This window comes from Leopardus geoffroyi, chromosome X, assembly GCF_018350155.1.
Source record: "Leopardus geoffroyi isolate Oge1 chromosome X, O.geoffroyi_Oge1_pat1.0, whole genome shotgun sequence".
NCBI classification, from domain to species: domain Eukaryota; kingdom Metazoa; phylum Chordata; class Mammalia; order Carnivora; family Felidae; genus Leopardus; species Leopardus geoffroyi.
The window spans coordinates 42,328,879-42,345,078 of record NC_059343.1 but is presented as its reverse complement, the minus strand read 5'-3'; the positions used below and the strand labels follow the sequence as shown (position 1 = coordinate 42,345,078).

The window sequence follows — 16,200 nt, the reverse complement described above, 5'->3', positions numbered from 1 at the left end:
CAAATAAGTGGGTGACTTCTTTTAGGGCCTGAGTTTTATCAGTGCTTGATTTGTGTGCCAACAGAAGTGGGAGAGAGAAAGCTGAGGAGTGGTTTCTATTGCTAACTTGTTAAGACAGGCCCTCGTGAGCTGGAAACCCAATTTAGGGCTTAGAGCCCGAGGCATGGCAAGGCCACAGTCCCTCAGGCTGGTCCCAAAGCAAGTGACAAGAATAGCCTCAGCCCCCTGCCCAGGACTGCCAGCAGTAAGACTCACAGGGGAGGGTCTGGATCCTAGAGATGGTGACATGTGGAATGGCAGAAGTGGCTGGCCCAACATTTCTAAGTAGCCTATACCGTCCAGTCTGTGTGATGAGTCTTGCCCTTTTGGAGTCAGGAACTAATTCTCTCATCCCTCATTTGGGGCCTGTCCTGAAAACATACATTCACAGCCATAATCCAGTCGCTCCCAGGCAGACAGATGTACCACAAAACAGCCTCAGGCCATCTCCAGGCAGTCCTTGACCTGGGCTCTCCTTTGAGAACCAAGCCTCAGCACCCACTCTCCTGCCACTGGGGGAGCAGGAACCACCCTCCATCAAGTGAAGTTATTTCAGCTCCATCAGGTTAAGAGCCCCTGGGGACTCCATCTATAACAAAAACCAGGGAGAGGGCGGAGAAATACACACGACCACAGCAACGTTCATGTGTGCAAAGTATAGTTGTTAAAAATGAAACAACATAAACTGAGAAAAGAGGCCGTGGCCTCCACGGGGCAGTGCCAAAGCACAGTCCCATACTCTCAGACCTGGGGAGAGAGGACCCTGCACTCCAACAGGTCAAGGGCTGACAGGCAGGGAGGTGGCGTCTTATGTGTAGGCCCTCATGGCAAAGAACAGAGACCAGGTGGGGCTGATGGTAGGCTGCAAGCAACCTGATCAAGATGGGGCTGTGGCCTCGGCCCCCTCCTCTGAGTCCCACACCTCTGACTGCAGGTAATCAGCGAAGAGAGACTTGGCCCGGCGAAGGACACGCCCCAGGTGGTGTTTTCGCACGAGGCGGTCAAAGTGCATGGCCAGCTCATTGTAATCTAGCCCGTTGCGCATGATGTGGTCGCGGTGCTCCAGCAGGATGGCGAGGCAGAGGAAGAGCATGAATGGGTTCCCCCGACCAAACTCCTGGGGTGGGGGCAGGCCCAGTGGGGGTGGGGGTGGCAGGGACTTCCCAGGTTCTTGTGGGGAGCCCAACTCTGGCATCAAGGGGGATCCTGCAGCCACATCACCAGCAGGAGAGGCCTCTTGGGTGGATGGTGGAGATGAGGAGGATGGGGAATCAGGGTGGGAAGAGGAGGAGAGCAGTGGGTCTGAGGAGTTCAATAAGGGCTCGGAGAGGGACTTAGAGCTGATAAGGGCAGCTGGGTGGGGCAGCTGGACCCGAGGGTCCCTCCTGGAGCCCGTGTTATCCCTGAGTTGCTGAAGGTCATCCAGACTGGCTTGTCTCAGGAGACGCCCCCCGCCACCAGGCCCCTGGCTGGTCGTGACCAAGTGGTCAACAGCATCTTCAAAAGCACTGCTTCCTCCACCAGCAGGCCTCAGCATGTGCCTCTGTCGCATGGGCCTTCCCCTGTGGCCACTGAAGCCAGTGTCTGCCACTTGACTGGGGGGTCCGACGAGCTCTACTTCATGTTCAGGAGGATCGGGTGGCAGTGAACTCCAGGTGACCTCAAGCATGCGGAGGGCATCATCAAAGGCGAACTCACGCTTCAGTTCAAGCAACAACCAGCGGTAACAGAAGAACAGGTCATCAGCACCAGCTTCTTGTAGGTACTGATAAAAGTCAGGGTCAGCGTGTCGCAGCAGCAGCTTAAGGTGGGCGAACTTGGTGGCCATGGCTCGGCCGTCAGGATGGAAGTTCGCGGCCAGGCGCTTCATGATGCCACAAAAGCAGACGAAGGCATGGCCTTCATGGTCCATGACGGCGAGGATGGGCGAGGCAAGGTCGCTCATGCCCTGGCAGTAGGACACCTGTGGGTGGGTAACGGCATAGGTGGTGAGCAAGTCGTGCAGTGCCCGCAGGTGCGGGCCATCCTCAGGCCCCGCATAGTAGGGGTGGGCCCGGTCCGTACGCAGCACATCCTTGAGGACTGTGCTGCGGATGAATTCCAAGTCCTCAGGGCTTGCTCGCTGTGCCCACTCGCTCTTGAGCTGTTCATACTCGCGACTCTTGCGTTTCATGTAGTCCATCCGCTCCCGGCCTGTCAGCCCATCTGGGTACACATTCAACAGGTACCGCCACACCACCTGGCCAGGGACAAAAGGGATAAGGCTGAGGTTCTACAAACGAGCCACCACATCCCAGTGTATATCCGATACCATCCACCCTGTGGCCTTGGGGCCTTTGTCTTCCTTCAGAAAAGTCTGCCTTCCCACCTCTGCCTCTAGCCCTCCTGAAGGAGAGCTTGCTGCTCTGGAACATGTCCATGCCATCCCATGATGGCGTGGTCCGCTACATGTGTCTCATGTGCTGTTCACGACTGCACGAGTGATGGATCTGATGAGTGACCGAGGCGGCTCACCTTTCGCAGGGAGGGTTCAACACCACCGTGATAGATCCGCAGGCGTAACTCCTCGGGGCGGGAGAGCTGGCCCTCGTGGTTCAGGTATGTGTGAAACTCAGCATCGCTCAGGGGTGGCTTGAAGGGCTTGACATCTTCCCCATATGACCAGCTCAGCACCTGTTGGACCTTGGACAAGGTGCGGCCCACCTGTGAAGGAAGGAGGGGGAAAGGCCACCTGTCAGCTGGGCAGGTGCCAAACAGCATGCTCAGAGTCTGGGGCGCCAGCTACACCTGGCCACAGGGGTCCCTGAAACCACCTGAGAGAGGATAGACTGCGTGAAGGGCAGGGCAGCTGTCGTCAGCGATGACCGTTTCTCAGCCAGCAGCACATCAGAACCAATGACATCCTTGGGGCTGATTATGTCCCAGTCTTCCAGCAGCGGGCCTAGGCACACAGAATGACACAATATGAGAATGGGGGTCAGAGTCCCAGACCGCAGGGCTGGGTTCCTCTCCTACTACAGCCAGGCTACCCACGGGGCAATGAATGACTCCCACCTTCTCTTCCCATGTCATCCAAATCAGGCGAAAATTAAACCATGAATAATTCTTTTGTGGTAACGGTCTCACAAAATGGCTGGGTAGTCTCTAAGCAATATTTTAATGTATGAAGTCATAGTTATTGAGAGCACTTACTGTGTGCCAGGCACTGTGACAAGGGCTTAAGTTTAATAGAAATAATAAGAACACTAGATAACATTACCAGTTCCATGGTGCTAAATGCCAGGAAGTATTCTGAACCCTTTGCAAATATTGACTCATTTAACATTCACATCCATAGTCTCTAAGTTAGGCACCATTATTATCATGATTCTTTCTATGAGGGAACAGGCACAATCAATAGAAGATAGTTACCCAAGGCCTCACAGCTAGTGAGTGAAAGAACTGAAATTTGAAGCCCAGGCCCAAAGCTCAAGAGCCCAAACTCTTTTTTTTTTTTAAATGCTTATTTATTTATTTTGAGAGACAGCACGTGAGCAAGGGCGGGGGGGAGAGGGAGAGAGAGAGAGAGAGAGAGAGAGAGAGAGAGAGACAGAGAGACAGAGAATCCCAAGCAGGCTCTGCTCTGCCAGTGCAGAGCCTGTCATGGGGCTTGAACCCACAAACGTGAGATCATGACCTGAGCCAAAATCAAGAGTCAGACCCCTAACTAACTGAGGCACTCAGGTACCCCAAGAGCCCAAACTCTTTTTAAAAAATGTTTAGTTATTTTTGAGAGGGAGAGTGAGTGAGCGAGCATGGGAGGAGGAGAGAGAGAGAGATAGGAAGACACAGAATCTGAAGCAGGCTCCAGGCTCTGAGCTGTCAGCACAGAGCCGGATGCGGGGCTCAAACTCACAAACTGCAAGATCATGACCTGGGCCCAAGGCGGACGTTTAACCAACTGAGCCACCCGGGTGCCCCCAAACTCTTAATCTTCTATTCACAGTAGCCTTCACCCCACAATCGGTAGAGATTACCATGATCATTCTCATTTTGTAGATGGTGACAAAAAAGGTTGGAACGGTAATTGGCCAAGACTTGACAGCCAGGAAACGGTACGGCTGGATCTGAATCTTGTTTACCGGACTCCAGAGCCCAGACAGATTTTAGAGAAAGTATTTGTGTCTTAGAGGAAATAGCGCTATACTGGCTCTCTCCAGTTTTGACCCTTGGAATATCAATAGAAATTTGTCTCTTTCCTCTCTTCTTTACTTCCCCTCACATCCTGTCTTCCTACCACAAATGTGATGTGGTGGCTGAAGTGGCAGTGGCCACATGAAGGGAAGTTTGAGAAACTTAAGAGATGTCAGCCCTGGAACCACAGAGCTGCTAAACTCACAACAGCAATGTCAAACTCTATAAACTCTACAATATGAAATCTTACAATACTTGATACAATATCAAACTCTACAATATGAAGCAAATCAACTTTGGTTTGTTTAAGCCATTGTAATTTGCAGGCAAATGCTGTCCCTAAGCAGCATGTCCATGGAGTCCACTGTGCCTTCTGCCACACAGCTGAGGGAGGAGCAAACTCGAGGCCCTATTTGGATGTCACTGCCTCTCCCTGGATGTCTCATAGAGCACTGAAAACCTAAGGGATCCAAAAAGAGAACCCAAGATCCACTTGCGACATGACCTCCTTCTCTGCTCCTCATGTGAATAGACAGTGTCTCTATCTGTTCATCTGCTTGAGCCAGAAACCTGAGAGACATCCCTGCAGCCTCCCACTCTCAACTCCCAGGGCCAAACTGTCACTAAGTCCTGTGGCTTCTGCCCGCAGAACATACTTAAATTCCACCTCTTCTCTCATCTTGGCTTTGTAGCCTGAACCACCACATCTCTCACCTGAAATTCCCTCTTTGTTCCTCTCCACTCTCTCCCAACAGCTGCCAGAGTGGTCTTTCCAAGGCATGAAAACACTTAACAGGTAAAATGATGAAGGTCAAACCAATGATCTGAAAGACCAAATATTAAAAGAAAAAAGAAAGAAAAAGAAAAACAAGGGGCACCTGGGTGGCTCAGTCAGTTAAGCATCCGACTCTTGGTTTCAGTTTAGGTCATGATCTCATGGTTCGTGGGTTCGAGCCCCAGCATCGGGCTATGTGCTGGCAGCACAGAGCCTGCTTGGGATTCTCTCTCTGCCCCCCTCACTACCCCTTCTCTGTTTGTTCACTCTCTCTCTCAAAATAAATAAACATTTTTTTTTTTTTAATGTAAGACAAAACAGAAGAACCCCTTCAAGGTGCAGAGCTCGAGTTTGACGATTTGGGTAAAAAAAGTAGAGATACCTGGAGGACTAAGATGCAAATAGTTCTGTTCCTCAACTCTGGAAGCAAGAAGACAGTGGCCTGTAGCACCCATGCAGCGCTGAGAAGAAACGCTTGAGATGCATGGCCCCCCCCACCCAGGCAAGACAGCACATATCAATCAAGGCCAAAGAAAGACATTTTTGGTCAGAGGAGTACATGTAACCTGTGCACCTTATTGGAGAATAAGAAGTTCTCTAAGCAAATGACTACTGAATAACTTCAGGGGATCAAAGTGGGGAAAGGCAAAAGGGAAAGTAAATAGTGACAGGCCACAAGTTTTTAATATGTATAGTGAAACGTGAAATGACAAAGATACCACTGATGAGGGAAACAAAGGCAATAGAAAATGTAGCTTCAATTAAATCTCCTTACAGCTTGCAGCCCACTGATAGATATCTGAAACATGCAGGGTGACCCTGTCCAAGGAACTCATGGATGCCTTACTTCCTTCATGTTTTTGTCTAATTAAAGACTAAAAGTAACCTTATGTTAACAGCAGCTAGCCCCTCAAGGTCCTAAAAGCTTTACTTTCAAATTCCTTAGAGACTTACACTATCCCTAACTCCCATTAACTTAAAAGTGTATAGTCAGTCACTTCTCACAACCCCAGTGCAGCTCTTTCTGCCCATGGGTCCTGTCCCTGTGCTTTAGCAAAATCCCCTTTTTGCACTAAAGACGTCTCACAAATTTTTAGCCGTTCGCTCAAGAACCCCATCGCAATGATTGGGAGTTTGTAATATTAAGTGTTACATTAGGATTCCTGGGACACAAGTGACCTACTATAAAGAAAATATAATGATAGCCTAGAATTTAAAAAGAAATTACTGGGGCGCCTAGGTGGCTCAGTTGGTTGAGCGTCTGACTTCAGCTCAGGTCATGATCTCATTCATGGTTCATGGGTTCGAGTCCGTGTCGGGCTCTGTGCTGACAGCTCAGAGCCTGGAGCCTGCTTCAAATTTTGTCTCCATCTCTCTGCCGCTCCCCTGCTCGCACTCTGTCTCTCTCTCAAATATAAAATAAAACATAAAAAAAATTTATAAAAAGAAATTACTAACTAACCAAAACCCAGAGGTTAAAAGTTAGGGAAAAGAGGAAAAATAAGAATTAAAAGTGTCCCAAAGCTTCCATTTCAAGGGCCTGTGAGGGTGGGAGAGACTGGAGGGGAAAAGATTTCACTGTCAATTGTGTAAAAAAAGCATAAATCCTGCTAGGGGGTTTCTATGAGAGACATACCTAAAACTAAATGATAGAGGAAGGCTGAAAATTGAAGAAATCTAAAGGTATATGTGGTAAACACTAACAAACAGAAAGGAAGTGCAGCCATGTGAATGTCAGAAAAAGCACCGTTCAAGACCAAACATATTACAGGAAAAGAGAGAGATATCCTATATTGACCAAAAAAAGAAAGAAAGAACCCATTAATAGAATGAGCAAAGGATTTCTATGAGCACAAACTTATCCCGTGGTAAAGCCTGATCTGAACTGCCATGAGACTATATATAGTCTTTATGTAATCTACTAAGTGGGAATGCGCACACATTTCCCTGAAGAAGCATCCAAGTGTTTCATTATGGGGTGCTGTTCCAGGCTCTGCTTGTGGTATTACATAATATATGATATGCGTACTACATTTTCTTATAAACTTGTCAAACTTCCCAAACCCTGAATTAATATACAAATTCTGTGCAATGCCAATCAGAAGCCTAACAGGGTTTTTCCTGGAATTGGATACAATTATTTTAAGGATCATATGAAAGAATTCACATTTTTTAAGAATAGTTAAGAAAAAGAAGAGCTGGGGCGCCTGGGTGGCGCAGTCGGTTAAGCGTCCGACTTCAGCCAGGTCACGATCTCGCGGTCTGTGAGTTCGAGCCCCGCGTCGGGCTCTGGGCTGATGGCTCAGGGCCTGGAGCCTGTTTCCGATTCTGTGTCTCCCTCTCTCTCTGCCCCTCCCCCGTTCATGCTCTGTCTCTCTCTGTCCCAAAAATAAATAAACGTTGAAAAAAAAAAATTTAAAAAAAGAAAAAGAAGAGCCAAGAAAAAGCACAGTGGGAGGATGGCAATGCTTGCCTTATCAAAATTAACCACAAAACCAATGTGATAAAAATATGGTGTTAGCACAGCAATATAAAAATGGAGCCAATTAGTAGAATGTGATAGAAAGCCCAGAAATAAATCCAAGTACACATGAGAATTCAGTGTATGATTAAAGTGTCATTTCAAATCAGTGTAAAAAAGGTGTATCTTTAATAAATGATACTGGCATAATTAACTGTTTATCTGGCATTTTTTAAGAGCTAAGTGTACTTATCACAGTGTTCACAGAGTAGAGATTTATATGCAAAAAATGAAAATAATGAGCAGGGGCACCTGGGTGGCTCAGTTGGTTGCATGACTTCAGCTCAGATCATGATCTCACGGTTCATAGGTTCAAGCCCTGCGTTGGGCTCTGTGCTAACAGCTCAGAGCCTAGAGCCTGCTTCAGATTCTGTGTCTCCCTCTCTCTCTGCCCCTCCCCTGCTCGTGCTGTGTCTCTCTCTCTCTCAAAAATGAATAAACATTAAAAAAATTTTTTAAAGAAAATAATAAGCATATAAGAATAAAATGTAGGAGAATATTTGTATAAGCTTGTGGATGGGGAAGATGTTCCAAAGTAAGAGGAGATACTCAGAAATCATACAGGTGTGTGTGTGCATATATATATCTCCACTGTTATTCAACATAGTGTTGGAAATCCTAGCCTCAGCAATCAGAAAACACAAAGAAATAAAAGGCATCCAAATCAGCAAGGAGGAAGTCAAACTTTCACTCTTCGCAGACAACGTGATACTCTATGTGGAAAACCCAAATGACTCCACCAAAAAACTGCTAGAGCTGATTCATGAATTCAGCAAAGTCGCAGGACATAAAATCAATGTACAGAAATTGGTTGCATTTCTATACACCAATAATGAAGCAGCAGAAAGAGAAATCAAGGAATCAATCCCATTTACAACTGCACCAAAAACCATGAAATACCCAAGAAGAAACTTAAACAAAGAGGTGAAAAATCTATACACTGAGAACTATAGAAAGCTTATGAAAGAAATTGAAGAAGACACAAAAAAATAGAAAAACATTCCATGTTCATGGATTGGAAAAACAAATATTGTTAAAATGTCAATACTACTCAAAGCAATATACATACTCAATGCAAACCCTATCAAAATAACACCAGCATTCTTCACAGAGCTAGAATAAACAATCCTAAAATTTCTAAGGAATCAGAAAAGACCCCCAAAAAGCCAAAGCAATCCTGAAAAAGAAAACCAAAGCTGGAGGCATCACAATTCAAGACTCCAAATTATATTACCAAGCTGTAATCATCAAGACAGTATGGTACTGGCACAAAAACAGACACATAGATCACTGGAACCTAGAAATGGACCCACAAACGTATGGCCAACTAATCTTTGATAAAGCAGGAAAGAATATCCAGGAAAAAAGATAGTCTCTTGGGGGCACCTGCTGGCTCAGTTGGTTAAGCATCCCAGTTCGGCTCAGGTCACGATCTCACAGTTGGTGAGTTGGAGCCCCGCATCAGGTTCTGTGCTGACAGCTCAGAGCCTGGAACCTGCTTCGGATTCTGTGTCTCCCTTTCTCTCTGCTCCCTCTCAAAAATAAGTAAAACATAAAAAAAAGAAAAGAGAAAAAGACAGTCTCTTCAGCAAATGGTGTTAGGAAAACTGGACAGCAGCAACATGCAGAAGAATGAACCTGGACCACTTTCTTACACCATACACAAAAATAAACTCAAAATGGATGAAAGACCTAAATGTAAGACAGGAAGCCATCAAAATCCTATAAAAAACAGGCAACAGCCCCTTTGACCTTGGCCGCAGCAACTTCTTACTTGACATGTGTCCAGAGTCAAGGGAAACAAAAGCAAAAATGAACTATTGGGATCTCATCAAGATAAAAAGCTTCTGCACAGCAAAGGAAACAATCAGCAAAACTAAAAGGCAACTGATGGAATGGGAGAAGATATTTGCAAACGACATCAGATAAAGGGTTAGTATCCAAAATCTATAAAGAATTTATCAAACTCAACACCCAAAAAACAAATAATCCAGTGAAGAAATGGGCAAAAGACATGAATAGACACTTTTCCAAAGAAGACATCCAGATGGGGGCGCTTGGGTGGCTCAGCTGGTTAAGCGTCAGACTTTGGCTTAGGTCATGATCTCATGGTTCACGGATTGAAGCCCCTGTCAGGCTCTGTGCTGACAGCTCAGAGCCTGGAGCCTGCTTTGGATTCTGTGTCTCCCTCTCTCTCTGCCCCTCCCCGGCTGGTGCTGTGTCTCTCTCAGTCTCTCAAAGACAAAAAAACGTTAAAAAAAAAAAAAAAAAAAAGGATATCCAGATGGCTAACAGACACATGAAAAGATGCTCAACATCACTCATCATTAGAGAAATACAAATCAAAACCACAACGAGATACCACCTCACATCTGTCAGAATGGCTAATATTAACAACTCGGTCAACAACAGATGTTGGTGAGGATGTGGAGAAAGGCTAACCCTTTTGCACTGCTGGTGGGAATGCAAACTGGTGCAACCACTCTGGAAAACAGTATGGAGGTTCCTCAAAAAATTAAAAATAGAACTACCCTATGACCCAGCAATGGCCCTACTAAGTATTTATCCAAAGGATATAGGAGTGCTGATTTGAAGGGGCACATGCACCCCAATGTTTATAGCAGCACTATTGACAAAGCCAAAGTATGGAAAGAGCCCAAATGTCCACTGACTGATAAATGGATAAAGAAGATGTGGTATGTGTGTATATATATATATATATATATATATATATATATATATATATATATATACACACACATGTATATACATATACATACATATATGTATACACACACACACACAACGCACCATAGAATATTACTCAGTGATCAAAATGAATGAAATCTTGCCATTTGCAACAATGTGGATGGAACTAGAGTGTATTATGCTAAGCAAAATCAGTCAGAGAAAGATATCATATGAATTCACTCATATGTGGAATTTAAGAAACAAAACAGATGAACATAAGGGAAGGGAAGCAAAAATAAGATAAAAACAGAGAGGGACACAAACCTTAAGAGACTCTTAAATACAGAGAATAAACTGAGGGTTGCTGGAGGGGAGGTGAATGGGGGGATGGACTAAAATGGGTGATGGGTATTCAGGAAGGCGCTTGTTGGGATGGGCACTGGGTGTTATATGTAAGTGATGAATCACCAAATTCTATTCCTGAAATCATTATTACACTATATGTTAACTAACTTGTATTTAAATTAAAAATAAAAATAAATAAAAATAAAAGAAGCTCTTGTCTCTGGCTACCTTTTTCCATTTGTCTCTCTGCCCATGTCTGTCATTATCTTTCTCTCTGACTCCAGTTTTTTTTCTCTCTCTCTCTGCCTCTCTTCTTTTCAAGGCTGCCAGTCTTAACAAGCCCATAATTTCACAGAATCAAATGGTTAAGAACAAGGACTCTGGAGCTAGTTTAGCCACCACCTGGGTTCAAATCCTGCTCCTCCACTTACTGTCTATGTGACATGTACAAGTCCTATCCCTTCTCTGAGCCTCATCTATAACATAGGGATAACCATCATGCCTACCCTGTAGGATTGTTTTGACAATCTAATGAATATTATGGGTGTAGAATGGTCCTAAGTGTTCGACACATGTTAGCTATTTGTGTTAGTATGACGTTAGTAATACCTTGGTCATCCCAAATGGGCATGTGAATTTTCTGAGGCTTCCACTCCACAACTTTTTATTACAAAAATTTCAATATACAATAAAGTTAGAAAGATGAATACATTGAACACCTATATGCCCTTCATCTAGCTCCCCTGTTCACATTTTTGCCACATTTGCTTCATCTCGCTCTCTCCATATAGATACCTGTTTTTTTTTTTTTTTTTTTTTGCTGAATTATTGACAGACATCATGACACTTTATCTCTCTTTTTTTTCAACGTTTATTTATTTTTGGGACAGAGACAGAGCATGAACGGGGGAGGGGCAGAGAGAGAGGGAGACACAGAATCGGAAACAGGCTCCAGGCTCTGGGCCATCAGCCCAGAGCCTGACGCGGGGCTCGAACTCACGGACCGCGAGATCGTGACCTGGCTGAAGTCGGACGCTTAACCGACTGCGCCACCCAGGCGCCCCGACACTTTATCTCTTAACAGTTAACGGTGTTTTTACCAAGGACATTTTCCTTTGGCAGCCACGATACCATTACCATACCCAGGACATTTAATATTGATACAATATTAGCATCCAATATATGGTTTGTAATTAAGTTTTTGGGTCCCTGTCTTAATTTATCTGTGTGCTCCCAGGAACCAACACAGGCAAGAGTCAGGGAACAAATATAAGAAGAGATGAAGTGGCTGAGAGATCAAGGCAATGATGAATGAGTGAGCAAGTGTGCAAACAAATGAGTATGAGTCAGGATGAATGAATAAATACAACCATCATTATTATAATCAGTATTGTTATATTTATGTGTTATTATAACGGAAACATACAATACTACACCTCTATTGTTATACTGCATTATATAATTATAACCTATATCACTAGGTTATATGTTATAACAGTAAATATAATATAATTATGGTTGTTAGAGGTAATATTTTTTGAGCTTTCACTACGCAACCATGCAGTGTTCCATGATTTTCCCTGTTTAATCCTCACGATGGCCCTAAGATACCATTTTTTCTACTTTACAGATAAAGAAATTGAGGCCTAGGGGCCAAATCAGCATTTGGACCTAATATACCTTGTTTCCAAGCCCACTGTGAGGGACTGTACTGTAAGGGGTGGAGTCATCCTTTAGGGAAAGGGTGGGTCCCAGAGCAGTGCCCCCAGGGTGCCAGATACTCACTGTCCTCAGTGGGCCGAATGTCTACACGCAGCTGCAGGTAAGGTTTGGAGGCTGTGGCGAAGGCTGTGCTGAGGTCCCAGTCAGACAGGAGTGAGAGGTAAGTTTCCTGCCCGAGCCGATCCCGGCCTAGGTAGCTGATGCCAAAGTTCTTCTTCCTGGATAGAGGAAGTATGGCAGCTCTCAAGTGCCCCAGTGCCCCAGAGGCCTCAGGGACAGTTTCCACAAGATGCCAGGGAAGACCGAGACAATGCTGAACAACTATCAAGTGTTGGGTACTGTGCCAAAGACTGTGGGCAGCTTGAGATCAGATTGATTATCTCTACTTTCTTACACAAACCCAGAAGCAGATACACACCTGCTTGAATCTAGAGGGCACACTGAAAAAGCATATTGGTCCCCTCTAGGGAGGGTAACAGGGTAGTTCAGGGAAAGAGGTGGGAAGAAAGCAGCCTTTCTACTGCATAAAAAATAAAGCAATCTGTATGTTTATGTTTCACAACAAAAAATGTTTATGCAAAAAAGTCAAACAACAACTAAGAATTTGTTCTTCACTTACACTTGTGCAACCATGCAATGAAGTATGTTGTGTGATAACTAAGGTAACCATGGACACAGCCTAAGTATTCAACACTTTTGTACTCTTTGAATTTGCTACCATGTGCACGTATTCCTCCAAAATAACAACCACAACAAAATAACCATCACATTACACCTGTCCCCAAGAGACACCACTTTTCATGTATCAGGTTGGCAAATTTTCCAATGTTTTCTAGTAACCAATGTTTTTGAGGAAAACAGGCATTTTATATGCTGCTGGTGAGATTGTAAATCAGTAAAAAAAAAAAAAAAACCTGTCTGGAGAGCATTTTGGAAACATCCATTGAATTTTTAAAAAGCATACACCCTTTAACCCAGAAATACTACTGCTAGGAATTTATCCTGAGTACATTTCCCCAAATATTCCCAGATAGGCAAAAGCGGCAGTTCACTGGGGGAGTGTTTGTAATAATAAAACAAACAAACAAAATCCCTACCAAACAACAACTTAAAAGCCAAACAACCACTGTTGAGGTGGGTGGCCTAATGGTTGGTCCCCCAGCATCCCATAACTCACCCGTTTAAGTCAAAGGCTCGGATGAGGATGTGCTGTAATACATCGAGCGAGGTGATCTGGGGGTCGACAGCGAAAGAGCGGAACTCGGGTGGCAAGAAGTTCTCACACTTCTGGGGAGAGAAGACACAGGGTAGGCCACCAGGGTCTACATCACCACGATGGTGGAGTGAGGGATAGGAGGCAAGGTCATACAAGTTGGGGGAGGGGCAGATGAAGGCAGATGTTCTGGGCCATGGTGAGGGCTTTGGTTTTTGACTTGGAGGGTCCTGTGCAGAGGAAGGATGTGATCTGACTTAGGATTTAACAGGATCCTCTGGATGCCCTTGGAGGAACAGACTGTTGGAGGCAAGGGAGAAAGCAGCAGTCTAGTGAGGATGAGGCTACTGCAATAGTCCAGACGCCCAATCCTTCTTTTTTAAAAAATGTTTATTTATTTTTGAGAGAGAGGGGTGGGCAGAAAGAGACGGGTACAGAGGATCCGAAGCGGGCTCTGTGCTGACGGCAGACAGCCTAATGAGGGGCTCGAACTCACGAACCACGAGATCATGACCTGAGCCGAAGTTGGATGCTTAACCGACTGAGCCACCCAGGCGCCCCCACCCAATCCTTCTTCTGTGTCCCCCCGATGGTTGTCAGGATCACCATGTCCAGTCTGGCCTCCATTAAATCAATACTCCATGCTGCACCAATTTGGCACATCTATCGACAATACTCCCCTGCTTAAATCTCTTCAAAGGCAATCTGAGGGTCCCCAGAAGGCGGGTCTATAGGACCCTAACCAGCCTCTCTTCAGTCAGCTTTTTTGAACTTTACACTCTGTACTACCAAATGGCTGGAAGTTACTTTGAATACATCCTGGCTCCAGGACTTTGCTTGTGCTGATTCCCCTATCTGGAAAGTCCTTCCTGCTTTCTTCAACTGGCTCACTCAGGTATCAACTCTTCTGAATTCCCAAACCTCTACCTAGAGCTTCCTGTATTACCCTGAGGTGATCTGTTTACTTCTTTCCAGAATCTACCTTCTTCTCATCAACACCAATGCCACCACCCTAGTCCCAGCCACTATCACCACTTGCTGGAACTATCGCAACAGCTTTCTTAGAATACATGCCAGAGGCCCTTCACAGTCTGCCCCTCTTTTAATTCTTTGCTTTACCCCCCTACCCACTCTTGACCTTGCCCTCTCGCTCCAGAAATATGGGAACCTAAGGGAACATGCCAAGCTCATCCCCACCTCCCAGCCTTTGCCCTTGCTGTTCTCTCTGCTTCCATTCTTCCTCCGGTATGCACATAGCTGATTCCTTTTTTATTTGGGTCTCTGCTTCTTCAATATCTCTGTAGGGACTTCCCGGTACAACCTTGGCTAAAGTAACTCCCTAGTTCAGAGGCTTTTTCGTTATTTCCTCATGGCGTTCACCAGTGTCCAAAGCATCTCATTTACTTAGCTGTTTGTCTTACCGACAAGCGTGTCAGCTCATCCAGGGTGGCGACACGCAAGAAAAGTGTAGTCTTAACACATATGTTAACTGACTTCAGCACCTCCTTTTCAGACACCAGCAGCTCCCCCTCATTCCTCAGGGCCTCACTTCTTAACTATTAGGGCCCCTCCCCCAGCCCTAGAGCCCCTCCCCTCTACCCATAATCTCCACCCATCCATTTCTGAGGCCCCTACCCCTCCATTTTCTCAGGCCCTGCCCAGCACTCCCAGGTCCTGCCTCCCCCCCGCCCCACCCCCGTCCCCACCACTGTCATTCCGCCCTCAAGCCTCGCCCCTCAGGTAACACCCCAGATCTCGGGTCCCGCCCTCCAACCTAGGGCAGTCACCGCCTTCCCCTCCTGTGGACACCCCAGTCGGGCTGGCCGACCAGCTGTCAGCCTCACCTTGACTCGGACCCGTACCACCTCTCGCTCCTCCTCCTCAGCCGCCGCCGCCTGGGCTCCCCCACCAGGTGGGGGCGCTCCAGAGCCGACCAAGTCCGAGGATCCTGAGGCCGACGCCATCCCGCCGCCACCCGTCTCAGGGCGACGGTTGACCGTTGCCCCCTACTCTCGTGAACACTCTTGAGTGCAGGCGCCCGCGGCCCCACCTTGCGCCTGAGCGCAGGCGCAGAGGGCGCCGTGCGACCCTGCCCCCCCCCCACTGCCCCTCCCACCTGGCACAGGGTGGAGACGGCCTCTACGCATGCGCATAGGATGCCGTTGCCAGGTATCCCGCCCCCAAAGCCGAGTGTATTGCCTCACTTCAGCCAGTGCGCAGGCGCTTACTGAGGTCCCACCTCCCCTCGTCTGCGGTTTGGTTGTTTGGGCACTTTACTTCCGGATTCAACTACTTGTGTTACAGTAACCACCCATTCAGGCGAGAGGCATGGGCGGGGAAAGGAAGCTGCTGCGCTTGGCGTCAAGACCCCCCGCGTCCCGCCCCTAGTCGCCTCCCTCTTCTGCATAGCAGATGACGTCATCTATTTCAAATGCCTGTGGTCCTCGCTTCAAAAGAGTCTGCTGAACGGAAAAACAATCCTTTTTCCAGAATCTTTTAAGAATAGTTTACTTTGTGAAAATTCGTGGAGCGTGACTTTTACAGTTTCTGCCTGCATAATGTATTTCAATAAATAACTTACCAAAAAAAAAAAAAAGCGATTTTTATGCTCTCTGGAGGTCCTGGTTTTTTGTTTGCCTTCGTTTTACTTAATCCTCACAACACGTTGAGGTCAGTCCTGTTATTAAATAACATTGTATGTCCACTAAATATCAGCTGAAT

The 16,200-nt window shown here is 46.3% G+C and overlaps 1 protein-coding gene across 2 annotated transcripts; it reads right to left on the bottom strand.

Annotated features, from left to right (window-relative positions):
* Window positions 1-680: 680 nt before the first annotated feature.
* TBC1D25 (TBC1 domain family member 25) lies at window positions 681-15,567 on the bottom strand. Of its 2 annotated transcripts, XM_045471080.1 has the most exons (6): window positions 15,324-15,567; window positions 13,444-13,553; window positions 12,330-12,484; window positions 2,853-2,980; window positions 2,554-2,742; window positions 681-2,278 (listed from the first exon to the last, which is right to left on the bottom strand). In XM_045471080.1, the coding sequence occupies exons 1-6, from the start codon at window positions 15,441-15,443 to the stop codon at window positions 917-919; spliced, it is 2,064 nt and encodes a 687-aa protein (XP_045327036.1). In that variant the 5' UTR covers window positions 15,444-15,567; the 3' UTR covers window positions 681-916. The 2 variants fall into 2 exon arrangements, with proteins under 2 accessions (XP_045327036.1, XP_045327037.1); XM_045471081.1 differs by lacking the exons at window positions 13,444-13,553; window positions 15,324-15,567 and adding an exon at window positions 4,927-5,036 and having other exon boundaries at window positions 12,330-12,440.
* Between the last annotated feature and the right edge of the window lie 633 nt (window positions 15,568-16,200).